Source organism: Anastrepha obliqua, chromosome 2 (assembly GCF_027943255.1).
Source record: "Anastrepha obliqua isolate idAnaObli1 chromosome 2, idAnaObli1_1.0, whole genome shotgun sequence".
Classification (NCBI taxonomy): domain Eukaryota; kingdom Metazoa; phylum Arthropoda; class Insecta; order Diptera; family Tephritidae; genus Anastrepha; species Anastrepha obliqua.
The window spans coordinates 22,896,156-22,918,150 of NC_072893.1; the positions used below are offsets into that span (position 1 = coordinate 22,896,156).

At 40.7% G+C, this 21,995-nt stretch overlaps 2 protein-coding genes across 3 annotated transcripts in view; both read right to left on the minus strand.

The window, feature by feature from the left end:
- Nucleotides 1-4,823: 4,823 nt before the first annotated feature.
- On the minus strand, nucleotides 4,824-5,852 carry LOC129237194 (GATA zinc finger domain-containing protein 10-like). Its single transcript, XM_054871711.1, has one exon. The coding sequence runs from the start codon at nucleotides 5,850-5,852 to the stop codon at nucleotides 4,824-4,826; it is 1,029 nt and encodes a 342-aa protein (XP_054727686.1).
- Nucleotides 5,853-6,028: 176 nt separating this feature from the next.
- LOC129237033 (protein scalloped) overlaps nucleotides 6,029-21,995 on the minus strand; it is a 189,709-nt gene continuing 173,742 nt past the window's right edge. The window contains exons 6-12 of one of the 2 annotated variants that reach the window (XM_054871403.1): nucleotides 12,614-13,318; nucleotides 11,730-11,770; nucleotides 11,477-11,669; nucleotides 11,343-11,405; nucleotides 6,574-6,743; nucleotides 6,243-6,477; nucleotides 6,029-6,149 (exon numbers count right to left, since the gene is read on the minus strand). In XM_054871403.1, the coding sequence (XP_054727378.1) occupies nucleotides 6,036-6,149; nucleotides 6,243-6,477; nucleotides 6,574-6,743; nucleotides 11,343-11,405; nucleotides 11,477-11,669; nucleotides 11,730-11,770; nucleotides 12,614-13,318 (1,521 nt within the window). In that variant the 3' untranslated portion in view covers nucleotides 6,029-6,035. The remainder of the gene's footprint in view (nucleotides 6,150-6,242; nucleotides 6,478-6,573; nucleotides 6,744-11,342; nucleotides 11,406-11,476; nucleotides 11,670-11,729; nucleotides 11,771-12,613; nucleotides 13,319-21,995) is intronic. The other variant, XM_054871404.1, reaches the window with a different exon arrangement.

The following is a 21,995-nucleotide window of genomic DNA, read 5'->3' on the forward strand; positions in this document are numbered from 1 at the left end:
AAGAAGAAGAACAACAAAATCATCATGTCCGATGATGCTCATTTCTTATTGAATGGGACGGTAAACAAGCAAAATTGCCGTATTTACGCCACTGAAAATCCTCACGATATTCAAGAGGTACCTCTTTACCACGAAAAAGTCACTGTTTGGTGCGGCGTTAGTGCGAAAACGATTATTGGGCCGTTTTTCTTCGAAAATGAAGATGGTTAAGCTGTTACCGTCAATCAGGAGCGTTATCGCGATATGATAACCACTTTTGTGATGCCAATTATTCGTCGAAAGCATATGAGGCAGTTCTGGTTTCAACAAGACGCCGCTCCACCACACACAGCTCGCACCACAATCGAAGAAGAAATCGAAGAAATTGTTTCCTCGTCGTTTGATGTCGAAAAATGGCGATTTTGACTGGCCACCGCGTTCGCCCGATTAACGCCACCTCACTTCTTCTTGTGGGGATATTTAAAATCAAAGGTTTATATTAATAAGCCAAAGACCATAGAAGAGCTCAAGAAGAACATCCGTGAGGTATTTCCTGCCGCTATGCCAGCCGAAATGTTAGCTAAAACTATGGAAAATGCTGCAAAACGGGCCCAATACGCCATACAGGCTCAAGGCGGCCATTTGAGAGATATCATATTCAAAAAGTGATGTCAACAAATCTACTTGAACCAAATAAAATTATTATCGTCAACATCAAAAAAATTGTGTTTTTCTTTGATTTAAAAAAAAAAAAACACATGGGTCCGTCGAATATGGGCGACTCAGTAACATATACAACATTTTTAATGGGGAAATCAAATACTTGATTTGATATTCTTTTCCCCTGTTCGGTATGAATTCTATCTCTCTTTTACCAATAGCAATTTCATATAAGTGAAAAATATATCTACTGTACTTTAAGCGCCAAGGCGACTCATTTGTATGCTTATAATGTGGCTGCTCTGAAAAAAGTTCCTGTCTGAAAGTGGTTGATCGCCATAGCCGAAAGAGTAGATGCTTGGGTAAAACTTGAAAATTCGTAAGTTCGAAACTCCGTGGATGAAACACCGAATTGATATGTAAAAGTTTTCTTATAAAAACAAAAATAATATAAATTTTATATATTTCTAAATAAAACATTTTATGATGACAAAAACTCATTTTCGTTAAAATTAATCAACACTGATGACAAGAAGTCCCCATTTTCGTTAAAATCGTTCAAAAGTAATCGGACTGATTAATTTTAACGAAAATGAGGAGTTTTTGTCATCAATGTTGATTAATTTTAACGATTTTAACGAAAATGGGGGGTTTTGTCATCAGTGTTGATTAATTTTAACGAAAATGAGGAGTTTTGCCATCAGTGTTAATTAATTTTAACGATTTTAACGATATAATATGGCTACTCTGAAAAAACTTCTAGTGTAAAATTTGGCTGTTGTCGTTGTAAGGTCGCCATAGCCGAATGAGTAGATGCTTGGCTAAAAGTTGCAAATTCGTTAGCTCGGATCTCCGTGGATGAGACACCGAATTTGTGTGTAAAAGTTTTTTAATAAAAACAAAAAACAATTGAAAATTCGTGAGTTCGAATCTCAATGAGAACACAAAAATATAAATTTAATAATTTCTTAATAAAACAATTTAACGAAACTCCTCAGTTTGATTACTTTTTAACGAAAATGAGGAGTTATTGAGGAGTTTGTGCTGATTACTCTTTGATAACGAAAATGAGTAATTTGGCCCGTCAGCGCTGATTACTTTTTGATAACAAAAATGAGAAGTATGATTATTAGTGCTGAGAAGTTTCTGATGACGAAAATGAGGAGTTTAGTTGTCAGCAGTTATTACATTGTGAGAATAAAAATGATTAGTTGCCTTGCCTTTAGAGCATAGTAGATATATTTTTCAGTTATAAAAAATTGCTATTGGTAAAAGAGGGATAGAATATCACACCGACAAGGGGAAACTATCAACTAACTTTCCCAAGGCTAGAACAAAAATGTGTAGTTGGATGAGGATAGTGATGATGATAATATGAGTGATTTTATGATAGTCAGCTGTCTTGTAGGGAATGCATGCATGCGTGTGCGCGTGTGTGTGTGTATTAGGAGTAGTAGCAGTGTCGGCCATTTTCTTCTTTTACTCTTAACATATTGTCAAATCTTAAAATAAAACATTTTTTTTAATAATTTTTTTTTTTACATATTTGAATTCGCGGCTGCTGGTCTCTATTGGCGTGGATATGTACTCACTTCCGCTTTGCGTTTTATGCATTAACGCAAAAGTAAATTTAATTAATTACAATTAAAATTATTTACAATATACATACATATATATAAATTTATATTTTTTAAATTTGTATTTTTTTTAGTTTGTATTTTTTTAGTTTTTTTGTAACTTTTTAATTTTTTGTAATTTTTTTACAATTATAATTGTTTTCTTTTACCTTATTGCATTGCGTCAGTGGCATTTGCGCATTTGCTTGTATTGCATTTTGGGTTTAGAAGAAAAAAAAATCAAGTTTATAAAGAAATTCAACACAAAAAAGTTTGTTTTTGCTTGCTTTTCTTTGAGATCATATAAATGTACATGTGTATATGTATGTGTAGCTGTGTGCCTGCCCTATGCAAATACAACAATGTTGCTTGTTGGACAGCGCGGCAAACAGTACGTCTTTACTTATATTTTAGTGTGTGTGTGTATGGTGTATGAAGCATGCATTGGTGCATATTTGAACTTCGACAAGGCGAATTGAGAACCATAGGTGGCGCTTTGTCAAAATAGTTACTTTATTTTTCGCGATTTGGACAAGTCTGATGACGTAAATGACGTTCCAATAACACAAGAAACGAACAAAACATGCAAAAGGAGGAGAAATTTACATGGCTGTGAAAATTCAGTAAATGGCTTGTAATGCCCCTTGAAATTTTGAAATTTGAATAGGTCGAGCCAAGGAGCACCAAGAGATTTGGTGGATTCTAAAACACTCAGGCTAAAAGCCCAATGTATTTAGAGCTCTGGAAAGAGGGTAGATAGTCAAAGAGGGGAGGAGAAAAGTATCAGTGAAATAGATAGGAAATAATAGAGACAGAGTCAGAGATAGAGATAGTTAGTCCTGTAGTCAGTAGAGAGTTTGACAGTTTTCTGTTCGGGCTTGTCACAAAACACTTTGCAGTTCTGCAGCGTTCTAGACCGGACCAAAATAGTTACTGATGCTTTCCATTTCAATTCAACCGGGCTATTCGGGACACGTTCTTCGATTTCGATGTAACCCAAATATATTGCTCTCCGGTCAAAACAATGCGACACGTATTTTTTTGTTCGCCCGAAAAATTTTTTTTTCAAGATTTATCGGCAATTTTGTTTTTCGGCTTAAAATCGATTTTTTTAATTATATAAGAACATTTTTTTTTAATTGCTCATAACTTAGTCAAAAATGCACCAATTTTAATGATTCTGGGTTTAAAATGATCGTCATTACTTGCACGACCACGTGTAGAAATAATACAATTTTTTGCAAAATAAAAAAATTTCAACTATTTCTAAAATGTTGTCAGCATAGCAACTCATTCAGTGACGTGCGCAACTAAGGAAAATCTATAGGGTTGTTCAATAGGTGCGCTTCAACTTTTTTTCCGATAGCGAGGGCGAACGACGCAATATTTTTTATTTTTCGCTTGTCAATTGTAAACTTCATTAGTATACATTGCACCATGGAACGCTACACACTTGAACAACGATTGCAAATCGTGCAAATTTTTTATGAAAATAATCGTTCTCTTGCTGCTACTTTAAGAGCATTACGGCCATTTTACGATCCATTTAACAAGCCGTCCCGTTTTGGGGTTATGTGAAGTCATTGGTCTACAGTAACAAGCCGGCGACGATTTGTGAGCTCAGAATTGCTGGAATTTCGGCCGATTTATGCAAAAGAGTGGTCGAAAATTGGGTTCAACGATTGGACTTCGTAAAACGTGCACGCGGTGGTCATGCAAAAGAAATCGAATTTCATACTTGAATGTGTATGTTCAAACTCGATAACAAAAAAAAAAATAGTTAAAAAAGTCAAACCGTTTGTGTTTTATTCAAAAAAGCTCAAAAGTTGAAGCGCTCTTACTGAAAAACCCTATATTAAAGGTGATATCGGTAAATCAGCTGATTTGTTTTTTTTTTTTGCTTTCGCCGTGCCCATGTGGCTGTCAGCCCAGAAAGAAAGGCGAATTAATTTTTTGTTTCTACTTCACCAATACTTTGCCTTGACAATCAAACGTACAACACATTGTTGTTGGTCTAGTGCCACCACCTTTAATGAATGTGCCTTGGTTGCCAACCCTTTTCCCTGTTCTATCAACCGAAGTTCAATGCTATACACACAAAGTTCGGCAATTTAGGGACGCAGCCAATATCGAAATGCACCGCCAATCTCAAGCCATATTGCCCAAGCTCAATATGAGTATTGATTCCAGTGGGTACCAGCTTGCCTTACATTATATTAATGGGCATTTTAAGCCTTCAGGCGGCATCGGAACCAATCGTACTGTCCCTAATTAAATAAAGTGTTGAAAAAGTGGCACAGCTCTATTCATTCATCTAAATGGAAAGGCGTTTAAAATGGATCCAAATTCAAAAGGAAATAAAATTCCGAATTTTCGCATTTGCTCTCACGCGATAGCTCAAAATAACTACATCTAATTCTGGTACAATTTTCCTACAAATGTCTTCATACACACCGCCATATGAAACTCACACACATACATCCGTATTTGACGCTCTATTTGCCACGCTGTCTGCAAACTACTTACTAAAGAACGCAACTTTTTCCCAAACGAACAAAAAACAACAAATTAATTATGCTCACAACCATCAGCGACACCAACACCGCTTCCTTCTGCCGCGCCGCCACTCTCCACTGCTGCTGCAGCCATGACCGCTGCCACATTGACGTGTCGCAACATCAGATCGCTATCGACCGCCTTGCCAATGCTGCTCAAATTGAGCACTGAAACATTATCGGACGTCGTCGTCGCATATTCTTGCGCGGACAATTTCAGAAACTGCTCATAAGCCGTTAGACGTGAGGTTTGCGTCGCTATTGGCGGTTCATCGCCGCTAATCGCTTCCATACTGTGCGCAGCACAGGAGCCCGCATGGAAAGCTTTGCTAGCCATGACAGCAGCGCTGCTGCTGTACGGCGGTGGTGGCGGACGTTCGCCACCGACAGAATGACCAACGCCAGCGCCACCACTACCACGGCTGCCGGCAACAGTGTCGGCTGCTGTTGTTGCGCCAGTTGCAGGTGTGTTGCTGATGCTACTCAAACTGCCAAGTCTTTGCAAGTGTTGTTGTTGTTGTTGTTGCTGCAGTTGATGATGTTGCTGAGCATGCGCTTGCTGCTGCTGATGTTGCATATCTAGCGCCGCTATCGTCGAGTGGGGATGTGTCACAATTGCTGACGCGGTCGTGGCGTCGAACAGCACTTCGTCTGATTGTCGGTGATGATGTTGTTGCTGATGACGTTGCTGTTGTTGTTGTTGTTGTAAACCAACTGTGGTCGCCTCAGCAGCGCCGCTACTCATTGGACTTGGCGATTGTTTGATGTGCGTTATGGCGGGCGTGACTGCAGATGTGGCATTCAACTCGCTGCTACCGCCGCGTGCCGTGCCGCCTCCACTGCTGCTCACATTCTGGCAATCACTCAGATTACTTTGATACAGTGCATTGTTGTTGTTGTTGTTGTTGTTGCTGTTGGCTGAGTTGGCACCAGCACTGGTGCTATCGACATGGTCATGCGTGTCTTTTGTTGTTGCTGTTGGTGTTGCAGTTGTGAGCGTTAGGCCACGTGCACTCACACCGCTTGCTGAGCCATCGTCCATTGCCGTCGCCACCAGTACGCTACTACTGCCTTGGCGACCACCATCGCCACACTTGCTAACGCCTCCTACGCTTCCTCCTACAACGCCTCCGCCACCGCCACCACTGCCGCCGCCGCCGCCGTTGCTACTACTGTTGAATTCATTGAGTGTATGTGTGGATAGATTGGGCAGTTGCAGTTCATGCTATTCCTTTATCAATCGGTAGATGTGATGTGTGGCGCCGCTATTTTGGGCAGCCACCTCGAACACGTACGCTATGCAGAGCAGGGTCTCTTCTGTCTCTCGCGATTGCATCACCTATATGAAATAACGGGAACGAGCCGCCGAGACGGAGCGATAGAGATATTAGTATGAGGCATCATCATCATCGTTATCGTAGGCCACACTTACCTGCAGTATTGTAAAGTTCTCCAGCACACTGTTCATCATATATCGTTCAGGTAGGTTCTTCAATTTTTGTATGAAATTTATCATATATTCGCACATCGGCGACCGATGTATGCGATATACGAAGCGACCATTCTCCAAGCGTGACAATTCCGTTTCCACTTTTTCAACTACTTGCTTGCCGAACGAGCACACTTTTGTCGAACACTCGAGCACAACATTCTCGTTACTCTCATATCTAAAGAAGTACAGAAGCAAGGAAAGTTAACAGCTTGTTAGTTGAGCTTTTAATGCAAGAAACTTCAAGGATACTTAATTGGATTTTGACACTTACTGACTCGTAACGCCATAGAAATCGCCCGTCTCGCTGCCGGTAATTTCAGTATTCAAGTCTGCCCAACATTTAACTAAGTAGAAGGCATTTTGTGGACCTTTTTCGTAGAGATCTTTAAGACCGCCTGATTTTTCAGGGAACTTATCAGAGATCTGCCGGATGTCAACAGTCTGTGGAGAGAAAATTAAGCAATCAAATAGAAATTCATAGATATTTTTTCATAAAAAGTAATATAAGCGAATAATTTTGTATAACTTCGGCTACGAGTATTTCAAAGACGTTTTCAAAAGGGAATCATCATTCAAGTGTAGGCAAGCCTATTGTCGGTATATTACAAATTCGGCAAATTGATATTTTTAAACACATGACCACTTTTGGAATTATTTGCGATATTAAGATCGGTAACTGAGATTACAGCTTCTAAACAACTCAAGAAACGAAAAGGCTAAAAGCACAATTCCACTAACTCTGAGAAACGATTTAAAAGAAACCTTTTTAAAAATTAACAAAATTGCGAACGGTATCGATTTGTTTGTAAACGACAGCAAAACCAAAGATTTACTCAAGTCCAAATTTTCATGTGGGAAGCTATGCAGCATTTTAAGTATTTGGGAGTTATGTTCGCATGTAGCGGTGATTTAACTTCTGGAGTCATCGATCGCATCCACGCCGCCAAAAAAACATATTATCCCCAGCTTAACTTGTTCAAGTCCTGGCTCTTGTCTAAAACTACAAAGCTATCAATGTACCATACAAGACCCTTATCCGACCAAGCTTAACATGTGGATGTGAGGCATGAACTCTTAAAGTTGCTGAATGCGCAACGATTGCTGGCATGGAAAGAAAAGTTTTAAGAAAAATTTTGGTCGATGGCTAAGTCATGTTACTCATTGGCCTGCTGCCTGTGCCGTGAAGAAAGCCTTGACAGGAAAGCTAATGGGCGTAAAGGCCAAAGATAGACCGAGGAACCGATGGAAAGACGCAGTGGAAACCGATTTCAAGTATTTGGGATTACGTAACTACAAAGCAAAAGCTCAAGATCGACCACTTTGGAGGAGCATTGTAAAGGAAGCTTTGGAGCACCGCCTTGTAGTGCTGTGATAGAAGAATACTAACTCTAAGATCTCCATTACATGCTAATAAAGGGTGTTTTTTTTAGAGGTTTGGTTTTCAAGTTGGCACTACTTTTTTCGTAGATGGTCTTTTTGACAGCTGTCACTTGATTTATGCTCAGTTTGGTTTGCCATTTCATAATGAATAGACTTACACCTGAACAACGTTTGCAAATCCTGCAAATTTATTACGAAAATAATGGTTCGGTTCGCGCGAAGCATCGAAGAAAATTTTGTTCAGCGATGAAGCTCACTTTTGGTTGAATGTGTATGTCAATAAGCAAAATTGTCGCATTTGGAGTGAATATAATCCACAAGCCATTGCTGAGACGCCGTTACATCCTCAAAAAGTCACTGTTGGCCTCCAAGATCACGTGGCCTCCAAGATCGTGCGATATAAAACCGCTGGACTATTTCTTGTGGGGCTATGTGAAGTCGCTTGTCTACGCAGATAAGCCCGAGACGATTGACGTCTTGGAAGAGAATATTCGGCGCGTTATTGCTGACATACGGCCCCAATTGCCTCAAAAAGTGGTCGAAAATTGGGCCTCTCGGCTGGAATTTATTCGAGCCGGCCGCGGCGGCCACTTGCCCGAAATCATTTTTAAAACATAATGGCAAACCCTTATCTTTATAATAAAGCTAAATTCTTGGCCATAACATTAAATTATATACGTTTTATTTCATCTTGAAAACCTCACCTAAATAAATACGAGTCTCTCTACACTTTATAAAATAGGGTTTCAAAATATGTACGTTCGTTAATAACTAGGCGCAGAATGCTACGATTTGAACAGCATTTTTTCTAGTTTGAAGGCAATCTCTTCTGGTAGGATTTTTTCGACGTAAATTCATCTATAAGCCAACATGTGTTATAAAATCATCAATTGGTGTTCTGAGCTTTTCTGTGGCTCCGAAATCGCGAAGAGCTAGATTTTACACTTGGTGTATAAGACCCTGAATAAAGGTCCAATGGCTACGTTGACTGGGTCATATCGTCCGAATGGATACAAACGCTTCGACTCTACAAGTATTCGAATATACCACCAGCTGAGCAGAGGAAGAAGAAGGCCTGCTCTGCGTTGGAAAGATCAGGTGGAGAAGGACTTGGCTTCACTCGGTGTGTCCAACTGGTGCCGGTTAGCATGAGAAGGAAACGACTGGCCCGTTTTGTTAAACTCGGCCAAAATCGCTTACGCGGTTATCGCGCCAATCAAGAGGAAGAAGTATAAGACTCTGCGATCCAAGCCTCGGCACACGCTTTGCTTCAGGAAGTGGAGCATAGGTGAAGTGCCAGTGCTACGATGTCTGCAGTGGCAGTCGAACTGACCTAAAAGCATTGTACTGAGTTTTCTAAATATGTATGTATTTACAATTAAAAAATAAGTAGCTTTTAAATAAGTAGCCACACGGGAGTACCTAAAAGCGAAACTTCCATCTAGACTTCCATAGGTGACAGAACAACGTCAGAGTACTTCCTAAGTCGGCCATCGAAGCCAGCGTTATAAAGTCTACTAAACATTCGCTTATTGTTGTCTATCCGGTAACTATTGGTTGATCAGGGTACGACGTTCACTGTGGACATGAAACATTAGGGAAATAGGGAATAGGGGATAAGGGAATAGGAAAAAAAATTTCCCTATTGCATTCGCCTCTCATCAGGAAATGGGAAATACCCGATTGTACGCGTGTCATGAAAAACCTTTCATAGAAAAATTATCACAATCTCACATTCGGAGTTGCTAGAAGTTATAGGTTCTATTATTTGTAAAACTACAGGGTGATCAGATTGAAGATACTTTTTCCAATAGGGATTTTTTGACATATAAAGTGCGACTACTGTCAAACTAAATACATAATTTTTTTCAGTATTCAATTCAGCCTCAATAACTTTTACAAATCGTACAATTGAATAACGAAAATCGACGCTTTGTGGAAATGTGTTTATCGCGCGCCTAGGCCAACTTATGGTTGTTCAGCGATGAGAGCCATTTTTGGTTTAATGCCTACGTCAATAAGCAAAATTGCCGTATTCGGGCTGAATAGCAACCCAAAGCACGAAGCTATTCAAAAATAGCCATTTCCTCAATTGAAAGCAACCATTTAGTGCGGCCTATAGGCTGAAGGAATCATCGACCCATATTTCTTCAAAGATGAGGCTGGCGCCAGTGTAACAGTGAATGACGAACGCTAACGCGCCATGGTAAACGAATTATTTATACCGGAAATTGAAGCCCGAGATCTCCAAAACATTTGGTCCCAACAAGACGGCAGTCGGCGCTACTTGCCAAACAGCCTGTGAAACAATGGATTTATTGCGTCGCCGTTTCGGTGAGCTATTTATCTTTTGCCTCGGGCCAGTGGATTGGTCACTAAGATCGTGTGATATCACACATTTTGACTTTGATTTCTTTTGGTATGTAAAGTCTCAATGCTTTGTGGATAAACCAGCTTCAGTTGAGACATTCGAAGCCAATATTACTAAAGTTACCGACCGAAGTTCGCCAGGGAGTCATTCAAAATTGGTGTTTACGGATGGTCGAATTACGGCGCAGTTGAAGCCAACATTGGAAAGGGACTCTCTTTAAATAAGAAACGTCAAGAAAGGTTCTACACAAAAATAATACAGATTGCGCAATCAATTTGAATTTTCGTTGTTTTATTTCAATTTATAATCCGATACCTCTAAATTCATTACCCTTTACTATACATTAAGACGTACAGCGAAAATTCTACCCTAACCTCGGTCAAAGGCATGTACATACACGGTTTGATTGAAAAGTAATGAGCCTTCCCGCACGGAGCGTCTGCCAAGCGATCAACCGAATCGGCTGGTGGGGGAAAATGATCGTTGGATCTTCCCCTTCCATTAGAAACTGGTCCCAGTTCGCTGGCAACAGCGGTGCAGTCAACATCGCTCCGCGCGTGAAAGCTGTTTTAAAAGTGTCTTAGGATTTTGCAGTGGCGTCCAAGGTCAAAACCATGCTGATCAACTTTTTCGACTCTCGAGGCATCGCCCACAAGCAGCTTGTACCTCCAGGAAGCACTGTAAACGCCGCATTTTACAAAGAAGTGCTCCTTCGGCTGAAAAACCGCGTCGCCCGGGTTCGGCCAGACCTCGTTAATAATTGGACCCTTCATCACGACAATGCGCCGCGCACACCGACTTCCTCTGCACCTCTGCATTGGCCAAGATGGGGGTTCCGGTGCTTCCCCACCCTCCCTACAGCCCAGACTTGTCCCCTCTGGACTTCTTCTTATTCCCGCGCCTGAAAAGAAAGCTGAAGGGGAGGCGTTTCGACTCCATCGAGGCGATCCAAAAAACTGTGATAGCCGAATTGAACGCGATTCCGGCGGATAAGTTTAAAAAATGTTTTCTGCAGTGGAAGGACCGCTACCAGCGGTGTATTGACGCTCAAAGGTCCTACCTATTTTGAAGAATATTAGTTGTAGAAGCCAAACGGTTTAATAAAACTGCTTAAAAAAATAAGGCTCATTACTTTTCAATCAAACCCTGTAGTCTTGCCAAGAGTCCTCAAAAAATTATAACACAACAGGGGAAAGAAAAGGAGTGAACTTTTCGAGGTAGATGTGTAATTCAAAAGTTTACCGAGTATATTTCATTTCTGGACCTTACTAATATACTCAAGTACCTACCTCGAGTAGCGGATCGGAGAAGGACGGTTTGCCGCCGAGTTGTACGAACAAGTGCCGGTGATACTGTAAAACAAATAATAACAAAGTAATGAATACATTTTCCAAAACGTCTTTGCTTCACACAGAGAACTTACGATATCCTGTCTTTGTATTTCCATGAATGCCGAGAATTCGAGCAAACGGAATTTGTGCGTCGCTATCGCTCTGCCCTCCCACGGTAGTTGTGCTGGCGGAAGTCCTGCTTCGATGTCACCAGATACAGCTGTAGATGGTTTGCCGGCGGGATAGGGGGGTTGTGCGAATGGCTTGATGCTGTAATCGTAAAAACTACGGTCAATGCAAACAATTTCATTGTGTCAACAGGAGAATTATTTCGAGATAACTTACTCTTGTGAGGTGCTAGGCTGTAGACCGGGCTGCCAGAATTGCTGTGGTATGTGCAGGGGGCGAAAGTGGAAGAAAGTAGAAGAAAATATAAATACGTGAGTATGAAATATTTGAATAACAACAATAATTGAGTTACAGTTATAGTTAAAGAAGTCAATAAGTCAAATGGAGATACACATGAACAAAATGAGCCAGCGAAAAGCAAGGTTTATATGAAGAGCCAACAATTTGTGGGTTATGCGAATTTGATGAGAGCTTTTAGCTTTGTTTTTGTTTTTGTTTATAGCATTTAAGAGAGTAAATATAGTACACATAATACACACTTTCTTGGGCGCCGATTACATATGTATGTATGTATGCTTGTAGCTATGAGACGCCTTTTTTTATATAATTTTTATTATGGCTAAAAAACACCCCAACCAATTTGAAAATTTTATCTGACTTTTTTTATTTACAATATTTATGTTTCAATAATTGGGCGAAAATACTTAAATGCAGATATTTGTTGCTCTTTTAGGCTACCGCCACTGCTGATGAGATGAAGCGAGCGATGGGTTGCGATAGCTATGGGTCCCTATGGGGCAGTACGAAGCGGAATTCTGGTGATAGATGGACCTTAACCTATGAATGATTGCTTTTAGGGCGCTGTTCGAGTACTTAGCCAACACACATATACACAATACACATAAGAGTTACATACACACACAGATATGAAACGGATATCAAATGATTTATTTACAACGAAGCGAGCTACATAAAATGGCGCACCACTTTGGGGTTAGCGATATGCTTTTTGTTTTTGTTTTTTTTTTTTAATTTTTCTAGCGATGATGAGCACAAATTTTGCCGAGTTAGAAGCGAAAAATTATTGTGAACTTTCTTACGCCCGGATACATTGGTGGATGATGGAGTGGCGTATGCGCATGCGTGTGTGCGGTGTGTGGCAGACCGGCTGCTGCTGCTGTTGATGTGGTCGTCGTGCCGGCGGAGCTTTGGTGTACTTGTGCTGCTGCCGCTGCCGCCGCCGCCGCTGCTGCAGCCGCTTGATGTTGCTGCAAATAAGCCGGGCCCGCTGACGTTTGCGGCAAGTGCGGATGCGTGTGCGGTTGTGCATGCGAATGCGAATGCGGATGTGTACTGGCGGTGGGATGGTGATGGTGACTAAGGTGGTTCAGGTGGTTCAAGTGGCTCAGGTGGTGGTGGTGATGATGGTGGTGGTGTTGATGCGTAGGCGCGTGCGGATGCAGGTGTGAATGCGGTCCAACTAAATGCGCCGCTGCCGCAGCTGCTGCCACTGCTGCCGACGATGACACTGACGACGACGCCGCCGACGAAGATGACGCAGGCGGAAGTGCAGCTGGTGGTGGTGCTGATTGTCCTGGTGGTCCCACAGTCCCGTGCGCTGACTGATGCATACCGGCTGCGGAAAATGCAGCAGCCGAAGCGGCAAAGGCAAGATTCTTGGCTGCTTGCGCTGATACAATTTGTGAGCTGGTCATGCCACTCATAGCCTGCAGTGCTTTCTCCTTTTCGCTTAGCAAATGCAACGAATGTGCGTGGCCATTGATGCCACCGATGCCGTTAGGTTCCTGAAAATAGTAAGTGAAGGAGAAAGAAAGGTGGTGCTCGATGAGGCGAGTGGGTCAAATGTTCGATATTTTTGTGTTATTCGTTGCGGTTATGGCTAATAGGCCATACAAGTGGTAGTTAACTGTGGCTGGCTGAAATAAAATTTTGCATTACTTATTGGCTGAGCGTTGATACGATGGACGAGGGGTGACAGGTGAGAATGATAGATGTGGCGTTGTCGTGAATGATGGGTGAATATCCTGAAGTAGCTGTTCATTCAATATATGATAAAGTGAACATTTATTTTTTAAAACTGTCAGAAGAGAGTAATTTTCTGTTTAAAATTTCTTTGCTTTATTTGATAAAGTTTCTTATACTCGTACACTCCTTGTGTGTGTCCTTTCCCGTGCAACACTTTAGCTCAGTAGTGCATGCCATTCGTGCCACATCCATAGCTGAGCATTTCTTTGCGGTTGCTGGTAGCTCACAAGCGTGGTGAATGGCACAAAAAAAAAAAACAACAACAAAGAAAAAAGTAAAACCGCTGTCATCTACGTACGTCCTTGCATTCTTTATTGCATCCTTGCCGGCACCGTCCGTCAATCGTTGGTGGGGGAAACTCAACCACTCAACCAGTATCTAAGTACTCAACTACAAAGTGACCCAAAAAGCACTAAAGAATTTCGTGTGACACAAAAAATGCGTAGCGAACCTCATAAAACGCACTCGTTCACATTGCAAAGATAGTGAAAATAGCAGCGTAGGGTAGAAGAGTCAAAGAAGAAAAAACAAAAAAAAAAACACATGGACACATACCAATACACAATGTTTGTCCTTAAATAAATGTGTCCTAGAGAGACGAGCGAAATAGTTGTGGGTTGACAAAGGAATATTTATTCAAACATCCGAAGAAAATAAAGAGCAAGAAAAGCAGTTTAAACAGGAACGGGTTACAAAAAAAAACCCCAAAAAAAAATACTCGCATATGCTTATGAGAATAAATTTCCTTTTTTATTTGTTCGCTTTAAGTCCAAAGGAAAAAATCCGATATTTGCATGGGAATACTCGTTAATGGGCACCAAAGGCCAAAGGCAGACCGAGGAACCGACGGATAGACGCAGTGGAAAACGATCTAACGGATTTGGGCATACGTCACTACTAAGCAAAAGCTCAAGATCGACCGCTTTGGAGGAGCATTGTGAAGGAAGTTTTGATGCATCCCGCCTTGTACCGCTGTGAAAGAAGAAGAAATGGGCACAGACCTCAAGTATTATGGAAAATTAAGTTGATGATTTTTTTTTAACAAATCTTGTTGAAGAATAAGCTGCTTTGACAGACTTTTTCACTACATAGTAGACAAAATGGACAATAACTGAAAAGTTCACGTATTCAAGTATTCGAGAGAAAAATTTTGAGGCTAATCTTCGGTGCAGTCACCGACAGGATCGAGTGACGATTAAGATGGAACTATGCATGACATATACAGGGTTTGATTGAAAAGTAATGAGCCATCCCGCGCGAAGCGTCTGCCAAGCGATCAACCGAATCGGCTGGTGGGGGAAAATGATCGTTGGACCTTCCCCTACCACTAGAAACCGGTCCCAGTTCGCTGGCAACAGCGGTGCAGTCAACATCGCTCCGCGCGTGAAAGCTATTTTAAAAGTGTGTTAGGATTTTGCAGTGGCGAAAATGCAGCGATCGTTGGAACAACGTTACTCGATCAAATTTTGCGTAAAGCTAAACAAAACGAGTACCGAAATCATTGGGCTACTCAAGGAGGCTTACGGGGACCAATCTCTGTCCAGTGCCCAGGTAAAACGGTGGCACAAGTCGTTCAAGGAAGGCCGGGAGGATGTCGAAGACGAACAGCGATCTGGAAGGTCTTCGACGACGCAATGATGTGAACCGCCTTCCTCTGCACCTCTGCATTGGCCAAGATGGGGGTTCCGGTGCTTCGCCACCCTCCCTACAGCCTAGACCTGTCCCCTCCGCACTTCTTCTTGTTCCCGCGCCTGAAAAGAAAGCTGAAGGGGAGGCGTTTCGACTCCATCGAGGCGATCCAAAAAACTGTGGCAGCCGAATTGAACGCAATTCCGGCGGATGAGTTTAAAAAATGTTTCCTGCAGTGGAAGGACCGCTACCAGCGGTGTATTGACGCTCAAGTGTCCTATTTTGAAAAATATTCGTTTTATAAGCCAAAAGGTTTAATAGAACTGCTTAAAAAAAATTAGGCTCATTACTTTTCAATCAAACCCTGTAAGAGGGGTAATTGTTGTGCGGTTCATCAAAGCTCAAAGACTAAGATGACAAGGCCATATCATTAGAATGGACCTCACGAGAGCTCAACGAAAAATAATTTACGTTAAAAACATTTGCAACGAAAGCAAGAGGCAGACCAAGATCAAGATAGATTGACGCACTAAAAGACGACATGGGGCAACTCAAGGTCAACAACTCTAAAGAATCAACCAAGGACCGAGACAAATGGAGACATTTTGAGCAGCAGGCCAAAGTTCACACAGAGCTGTAGTGTCAAATGATGATGATGATGAGTAGACAAAATGATAGCTTATCAGCATTTTGATCAACTTTGACTATTATTTTTTTTAATGAAAGACAAAAACCAAACAATTTTAAAATTTTATGAAAAAATTAGAAAAACTCTATAGAATTTTCAATCCAATTCCATGGTCTTCAATTAGAACTTCTAGAAAGGTTTCTGATTTAAAGTTTTAAAGCTTACTAAATTTTAGTAAAATAAAGCGCAAGTATCAAACTGCTGAAAAATCCCATTGCCTTTTTAAAACACATAGGAAATGGCCGGTCCCGTTCTTGGGGGGAAAAAACCGTTATTATTTGTAAACCTGCTTAAGTGAACTAACGAACGTCGCACTAAGTGAAAGTATTACTTGTGGTTCCATCTCCTATCCTTTACCTAATTACCTGCTATCATTAGAATTTAGCTACGGCATCACAATCGGCTATGAGCCTGAGTGTGTTTCGTGGTGGACAATCGCTACAACCTAACCTAATCCACCTGCTAACAGGAATATAGCGCTGCTGTGAACTTTATCGCTTTTACTTGGCACCTTGTATCTGGAAAACTAAAAAAGTATTTAAAATGATCGCCTTTTCTGATAATACAGGCTCTTGAAAGGTTCAGTGGTACCATAGATATGGATGACCTTCCTGCGATCAGTATTTGCTTCAGATTATCAAAACTTAGCTGGCGAAATTTCTTACTACAGACCATAACCTCAAACTTCCACTAAAACTTTCGTCTAGAGAATTTGAATTTGAGCAGCCAGATGGCTAAAGTTCGGCAGAAATTAAAGCTGGAATATTCTAACATGGAATGATTAGATCTGCCTCTTCCAAACTGGATAAAGAACCGAAGCGAATGGGTGGTGAACGAGGACAAAATCAAGTAGCTCCTGTAATCAAAGAAACAGTCGTGTATCGGCACCCACGTCATTACAGTTGATAGTTATGATTTCGAGGTTGTAAGACACTTTGTTTATCTAGGAACCAGCATTAACACCTATAAAAATGTCAGCCCTGAAATCCAATTGAGGATCTTTCATGCTCAAAAGTACTGCTTTGGACTAAGTAGGTAATTGAGTGGTAAAGTCCTCTCTCGACGAACAAAACTAACACTCTACAAGGCTCTCATCATGCACGTCCTAACGTATGGCGCAGAAGCTTGGACGATGGCAACATCCGATGAGGCGTCACTTAGAGTGTTTGAGAGAAAGATTCTGCGCAAAATTTTGGGACCTCTGCACTTTGGTAACGGCGAGTATCACAGGCGATGAAACGATGAGTTGTATGAGTTTACGACGACATAGACATACCCAACACATGGAGGCGACAAGTAGCAGCAGAGGCCCTATGTTTCGTCTAGGAACTATGGGAAAATATATGTATAGTATATATATACATATATGCTATCGTGTAAATCTGCGCATCTGCCAACTTGAGAAATGTCATTTTGACAACGAGCATAAACTTTCAACTGTTTGACCGATATATCGATCAGAACAGCCATCTACCGAGAAAATAATGGATTTCTTTTTCCCCAACCGAATATAAATTTTTTTTTTACCAAAAGCTCTTTCGTATTTTGAAATCAAGAAAGATTTTAGGTGAATTTAGTTGCAGCACTTTGCCGTATTCCTCAGAGCGCATTCTGCATTGGCCAAAATTACTGAAAATCAGCAGGGATTCAGAAGCGACAAGACTTCCTATCCGCCATAGTTTTGTAAATAATTTCAAGCCGGTGCATCGGTGTAGCAACGCATTATTTGTTGATCATTTCTGCGAGGAAATTTACGCGCTCGTAATTTTGCTGGCAATGCTTTTTGCAAGCGAATCAATTGTTGACACTGCAACTGCTTTGTGATAAATTCGCTAGGTTTTAACAGTTCGTAGTTTATAACGCCCTACTGATTCCAGCAACAACACATCACGTTCGCATCATGGATATGCGGCTTTATAGTCAGATTGGCCCATTATACTATTAAAATTTATTTCAGTTTAATAAATATACCATTTTTCTTTATAAAATTGTTAGCCATTTAAAAAAAATTAATTCATAAAGAAATATTTTGCTTCAAGTACTTTAAATAGGAAATCTTAAGCAAAGGTAGCCCCCGTCTTTCGGCGGCCTTTATGTAGCGCTCACGCTCTGTCTCTCCCTCTCGCTCTTTCCACTTGACTGCTATTCAAAGCGAGCGGCCAGGCGATCCTTCGGTCACTTTAACCCACTTTTAAGATCCTTTTAGTTTTACAAAGCCCTTGCAACTGGACCATTAAACACCGTTTTGCCAAAGGTAAGCGAAAATGAAGAAGAAGCATTACAACATTTTACTTTGTCTTTTGTATGTAGTTTTTTGAGTGTAAAAGTGGATTTTTTGTTAAGCACAATTTTCATTATAAAATAAGAATTTGTTGTACCTTTTTTAATTTAATTTTTTTTTTTTCATTTTCGTTTGTTTACTATTTGCACGGCATCATTATAAATGCAAAAGTTGTTGAAAAATTCCAACTTTGTGCATTTTGCCATTTGCCTCTTCTCTTCTCTCTTCCGCTTTTGTTTCAGCGATGCAAAAAAAGGTACATTACATTACTTTCGAAAAAGTAATTTTACTATTTTGCTCTCTGGCTCCTCTGTGCCTGTTTCTCTCGGCCTTTTCTATGCATTTTCTGTTGGCTTTTGTTGCAATTGTTGAGCGAATGTAGTTGCCGTTTATTTGTTTCTGCTCTTTGTTTGTTTGTTTGTTTGTGTGTGTGTTTGTGTTTTTGATGCTTTGACCTTTTGACATAATGTGTGGGCTCTAAAATGCCAAAGGAATAAAGCGGAAAACAAGAGAGCAGCGGCATACAAAGCACAAAGAGGAAGACGAAGAAGCAGAAGAAAAGTTGCAGTGGACAATGCTGCTGGCGAAACTTGTGCAGATGTGCAGTATGAGAAGGCGTGGCTAAAGGCTGGGCGACTATTGCGGCGACGGCGGCGCAGAGCTGCTACTGTAAGGCGCCGTGAGCGCATTGGATTATATGCGGAAGAACAAGCAGCACAGCAGCTTGAGTCGATGGGAGGTTGTGAGCAGCAGTGAGGTTGTGTGAGAGGTGCAGCCAAGTGGGCGGCATTAAAAATGTGCACTTTCGAGTGTAATACATTTGGACTTCAGCAAAAAAAAAAAAAAAATAATAATAATAATAAAAAAAAAACAAAATGAAAATAAAAATAAAAATAAAACAAATGTCAGCGCCGGAGCAGGGCATTCGTGCAGTGCCAAAAGGAGTCAGTCAACACTGAAAACAACAACCACAACAAAAACGCACTAAGTAACAAAACAACTGCTGAAATCAAATAAACTTTTTCGAACAAAGCGAATGCAAAGAGGAAAAATAGTGAACAAATTAAATGAAAAAAAAAAAATTTTTTTTGTTGCTTATTTTGTTTTATTTAACATGTTGTCGCTGCAAAAGCAGTTACAGTTTTTTGTTGCTTTTGTTGCTTCTGTTGCTTTTTTCCGGATTTCTCTGTTCACAAACGGTCAGTAAGCAACAAAAAGGATTTCAATGGAATTTTCACTTCACAAAGTGCGATGCAACACACCAACAACAACGGCAGCAGCAACAACAACAACAACAACAACAACAGAAACACAAAAAATAGAAGAAAGTTGAAATGGAAAATAAAGAGAAATAAAAAAAAAAGAGAAATAAATGGAAATGGAAAAGAACAAAGCACAAAGTAAACTGCATCATATGATGCTGAGAGCGAGGGAGGCAGAGAAGAGAGGCGGAGGCAGTCAAGGCAGAAGTGGTGGCGTAGTTGCTCGGCGTCGCCTGAAGATGCGATGCAGTCACGTGTGCCAGCGACGCACAACGCAAACAAATAACAAGAACAATACAAACGTTGCTCAAACAAAACTTTGCAGTCGCTCAAATCGCACAAATGGCACAAAAAGTGTAATTTTTATAAAGTTTTGCCTTTTACTTTCCGACACAAAACAACTTTTAAGTGAAACGTATAAACGACTACACGCAACATAGCAACATATAAACTCATATGTACGGGAGTGTGCCAGGAGTGAAAGACCAACGAGTAGTCAACAAGCATTCTCGAACTGTTACTAAGTGGAACTATTTAGACTAGTCCAAAAGCGACTAGAATTATATCAGCCGCAAAATGACCAATTCGAGGTGCATAAGAAGCAGATATTCGCACATTAGTTGATTTTTCTGACCGATCCCTAAGTTCATTTTACGCATTTAACACGTTCCCGCCGGCGCTGTTATTCATGGTCTTCGCCCACAGACGGCAACGTTTACATCTTTTCGCTCTATCGGAAGCGATTGCAGGTTATATAAAACGAAATTTTTTCATAAGGGTAGTCGTTTATGGCTTCTCATCTCATAGGTACCGTCTAATAAAGTACCATTGGTGGTACACGCCATCCCATGAAGCAATCTTGTGCGGGCCACCGCTGGTACACGCCGCCTCATGAACCAATCTTGTGCGAGCCACCGGTGGTACGCGCCGGCGTGAACGTGTTAAATACAAAAATTCCCATACAATTGTTTGTTTCATTCGGAACTGAGTTAAGTCACCTCTGTTAGTCTAACAGAAATGTTATGCTAACAGTGATAGCCAGCCATATTACAAATGCAAAAAAGGTTTTTTTAATATACTTCCAGGCGCAGGCGTGCACAAACCATACGAAATAATACATAGAGGAATCAATAATACAATTTTTTTTTTGTGGTAGAATTTGGCATTCTCGCAAAACTGCTTCGGCTGTGCAGGATGAGCCTAACGAACTCCGCCAGCGCAGTGAGAATATTATAAAATTGAGGAGACTTCAAATTAAGACCTTGGTAGGGGTCCTAACAGGACATCCTCTCATGCATGATTTCTGTCATAGCTGCATTAATTAGCTTTTTTGGAAATGCTCGGCTCTAGCCAGAAGCTGGAACCGATTTTTAAGATCCTACTTCTTAATGAATATAGATCATCTTTACCCTTTAGGTATTAACAATCTTTTACGAATGCGAATGGAGGAAGCTTGTTGTGACAACTCTTGTGCCCTCGCGGAACCATAGGAATTTATTGTATATAAATATATAAAGCAAACTGGTAGGAAGCTGGAAGAAGTAGGTCGGATAGGTTTGACTGCTGGGTACATGCAATGAGCAAACTCCTACACTCACACAGCGAATTCGCGCAAATCTTGCCAGAATGCACTTGTGAGTGGACGACTAATACGTGCGGGAGTAGAAATCCATGCAACGTTCATACGTAACTTATTCACCTACATATATACACATTTATATACTTACACATACATATGTATGTATGTACATAAATATATGAGTGGACTATTCCTGTGTGTTTTAGAACGAAAAATGGAAAAGTGCAGAATCCTTTAGGAAACACTTTGTTTACTGGTAGTAGTATATTTTACTCAAATGTTCTGGTGATTGTTTTTTCTATTCTTTTCTGAATGTTGTTTTGAAATAACAGACTCTTTTATGAGCTATAACCGTATACCGTAACTTTTCCTTCAAAAAAAACAAAGCTCGTTTTGGAGCCCTAAATACATTCGGTCAAAAAAATATAGGGAATTGTTCATTTAAAGAGCGCCTAATGCCTAAATTTTTTTTACTGGAATATTGATACAACTGTCCTCTATAGTGTCGCAGAGTTTGAGCGCGATCTGTCAATTAGCTTGTTTTTGGCATTTAATTTTATGAGTCAACCGCAGGTGTGCGCTGCGATTTTCATTATGGATACAAATATCCATATCAAAGAATTTGTCTTAAATTGTGTGTTTTTTGAACGGGATTTCTTGTCACGGGTCAGTGAAAATGTTGCAGAAAGCCTATGGCGAGTGTGTACTTAATCAAAAACACGGGTCGACGAGTGTTCTAAGACTTTTGCAGAAGGCCAAGAAGTCGTGGAAGATTTGCCCCCATCTGGTCGCTCGTCAACATCTTCAACGGATGAAAACATCGACAAAGTCAAGGAAATGGTGTAGAAAAACCATCATTTAAATTTGAGGGAGATAGCTCGTGACCTTAGCGTGCCTCACGAATCAATAGCCACATTTTGCACCATCAATTGGGCATGAGACGCGTGGCTGCTTGACTCGTTCCGAGAGAGTTGAATCTCATCGGAAGAAGGTGGTT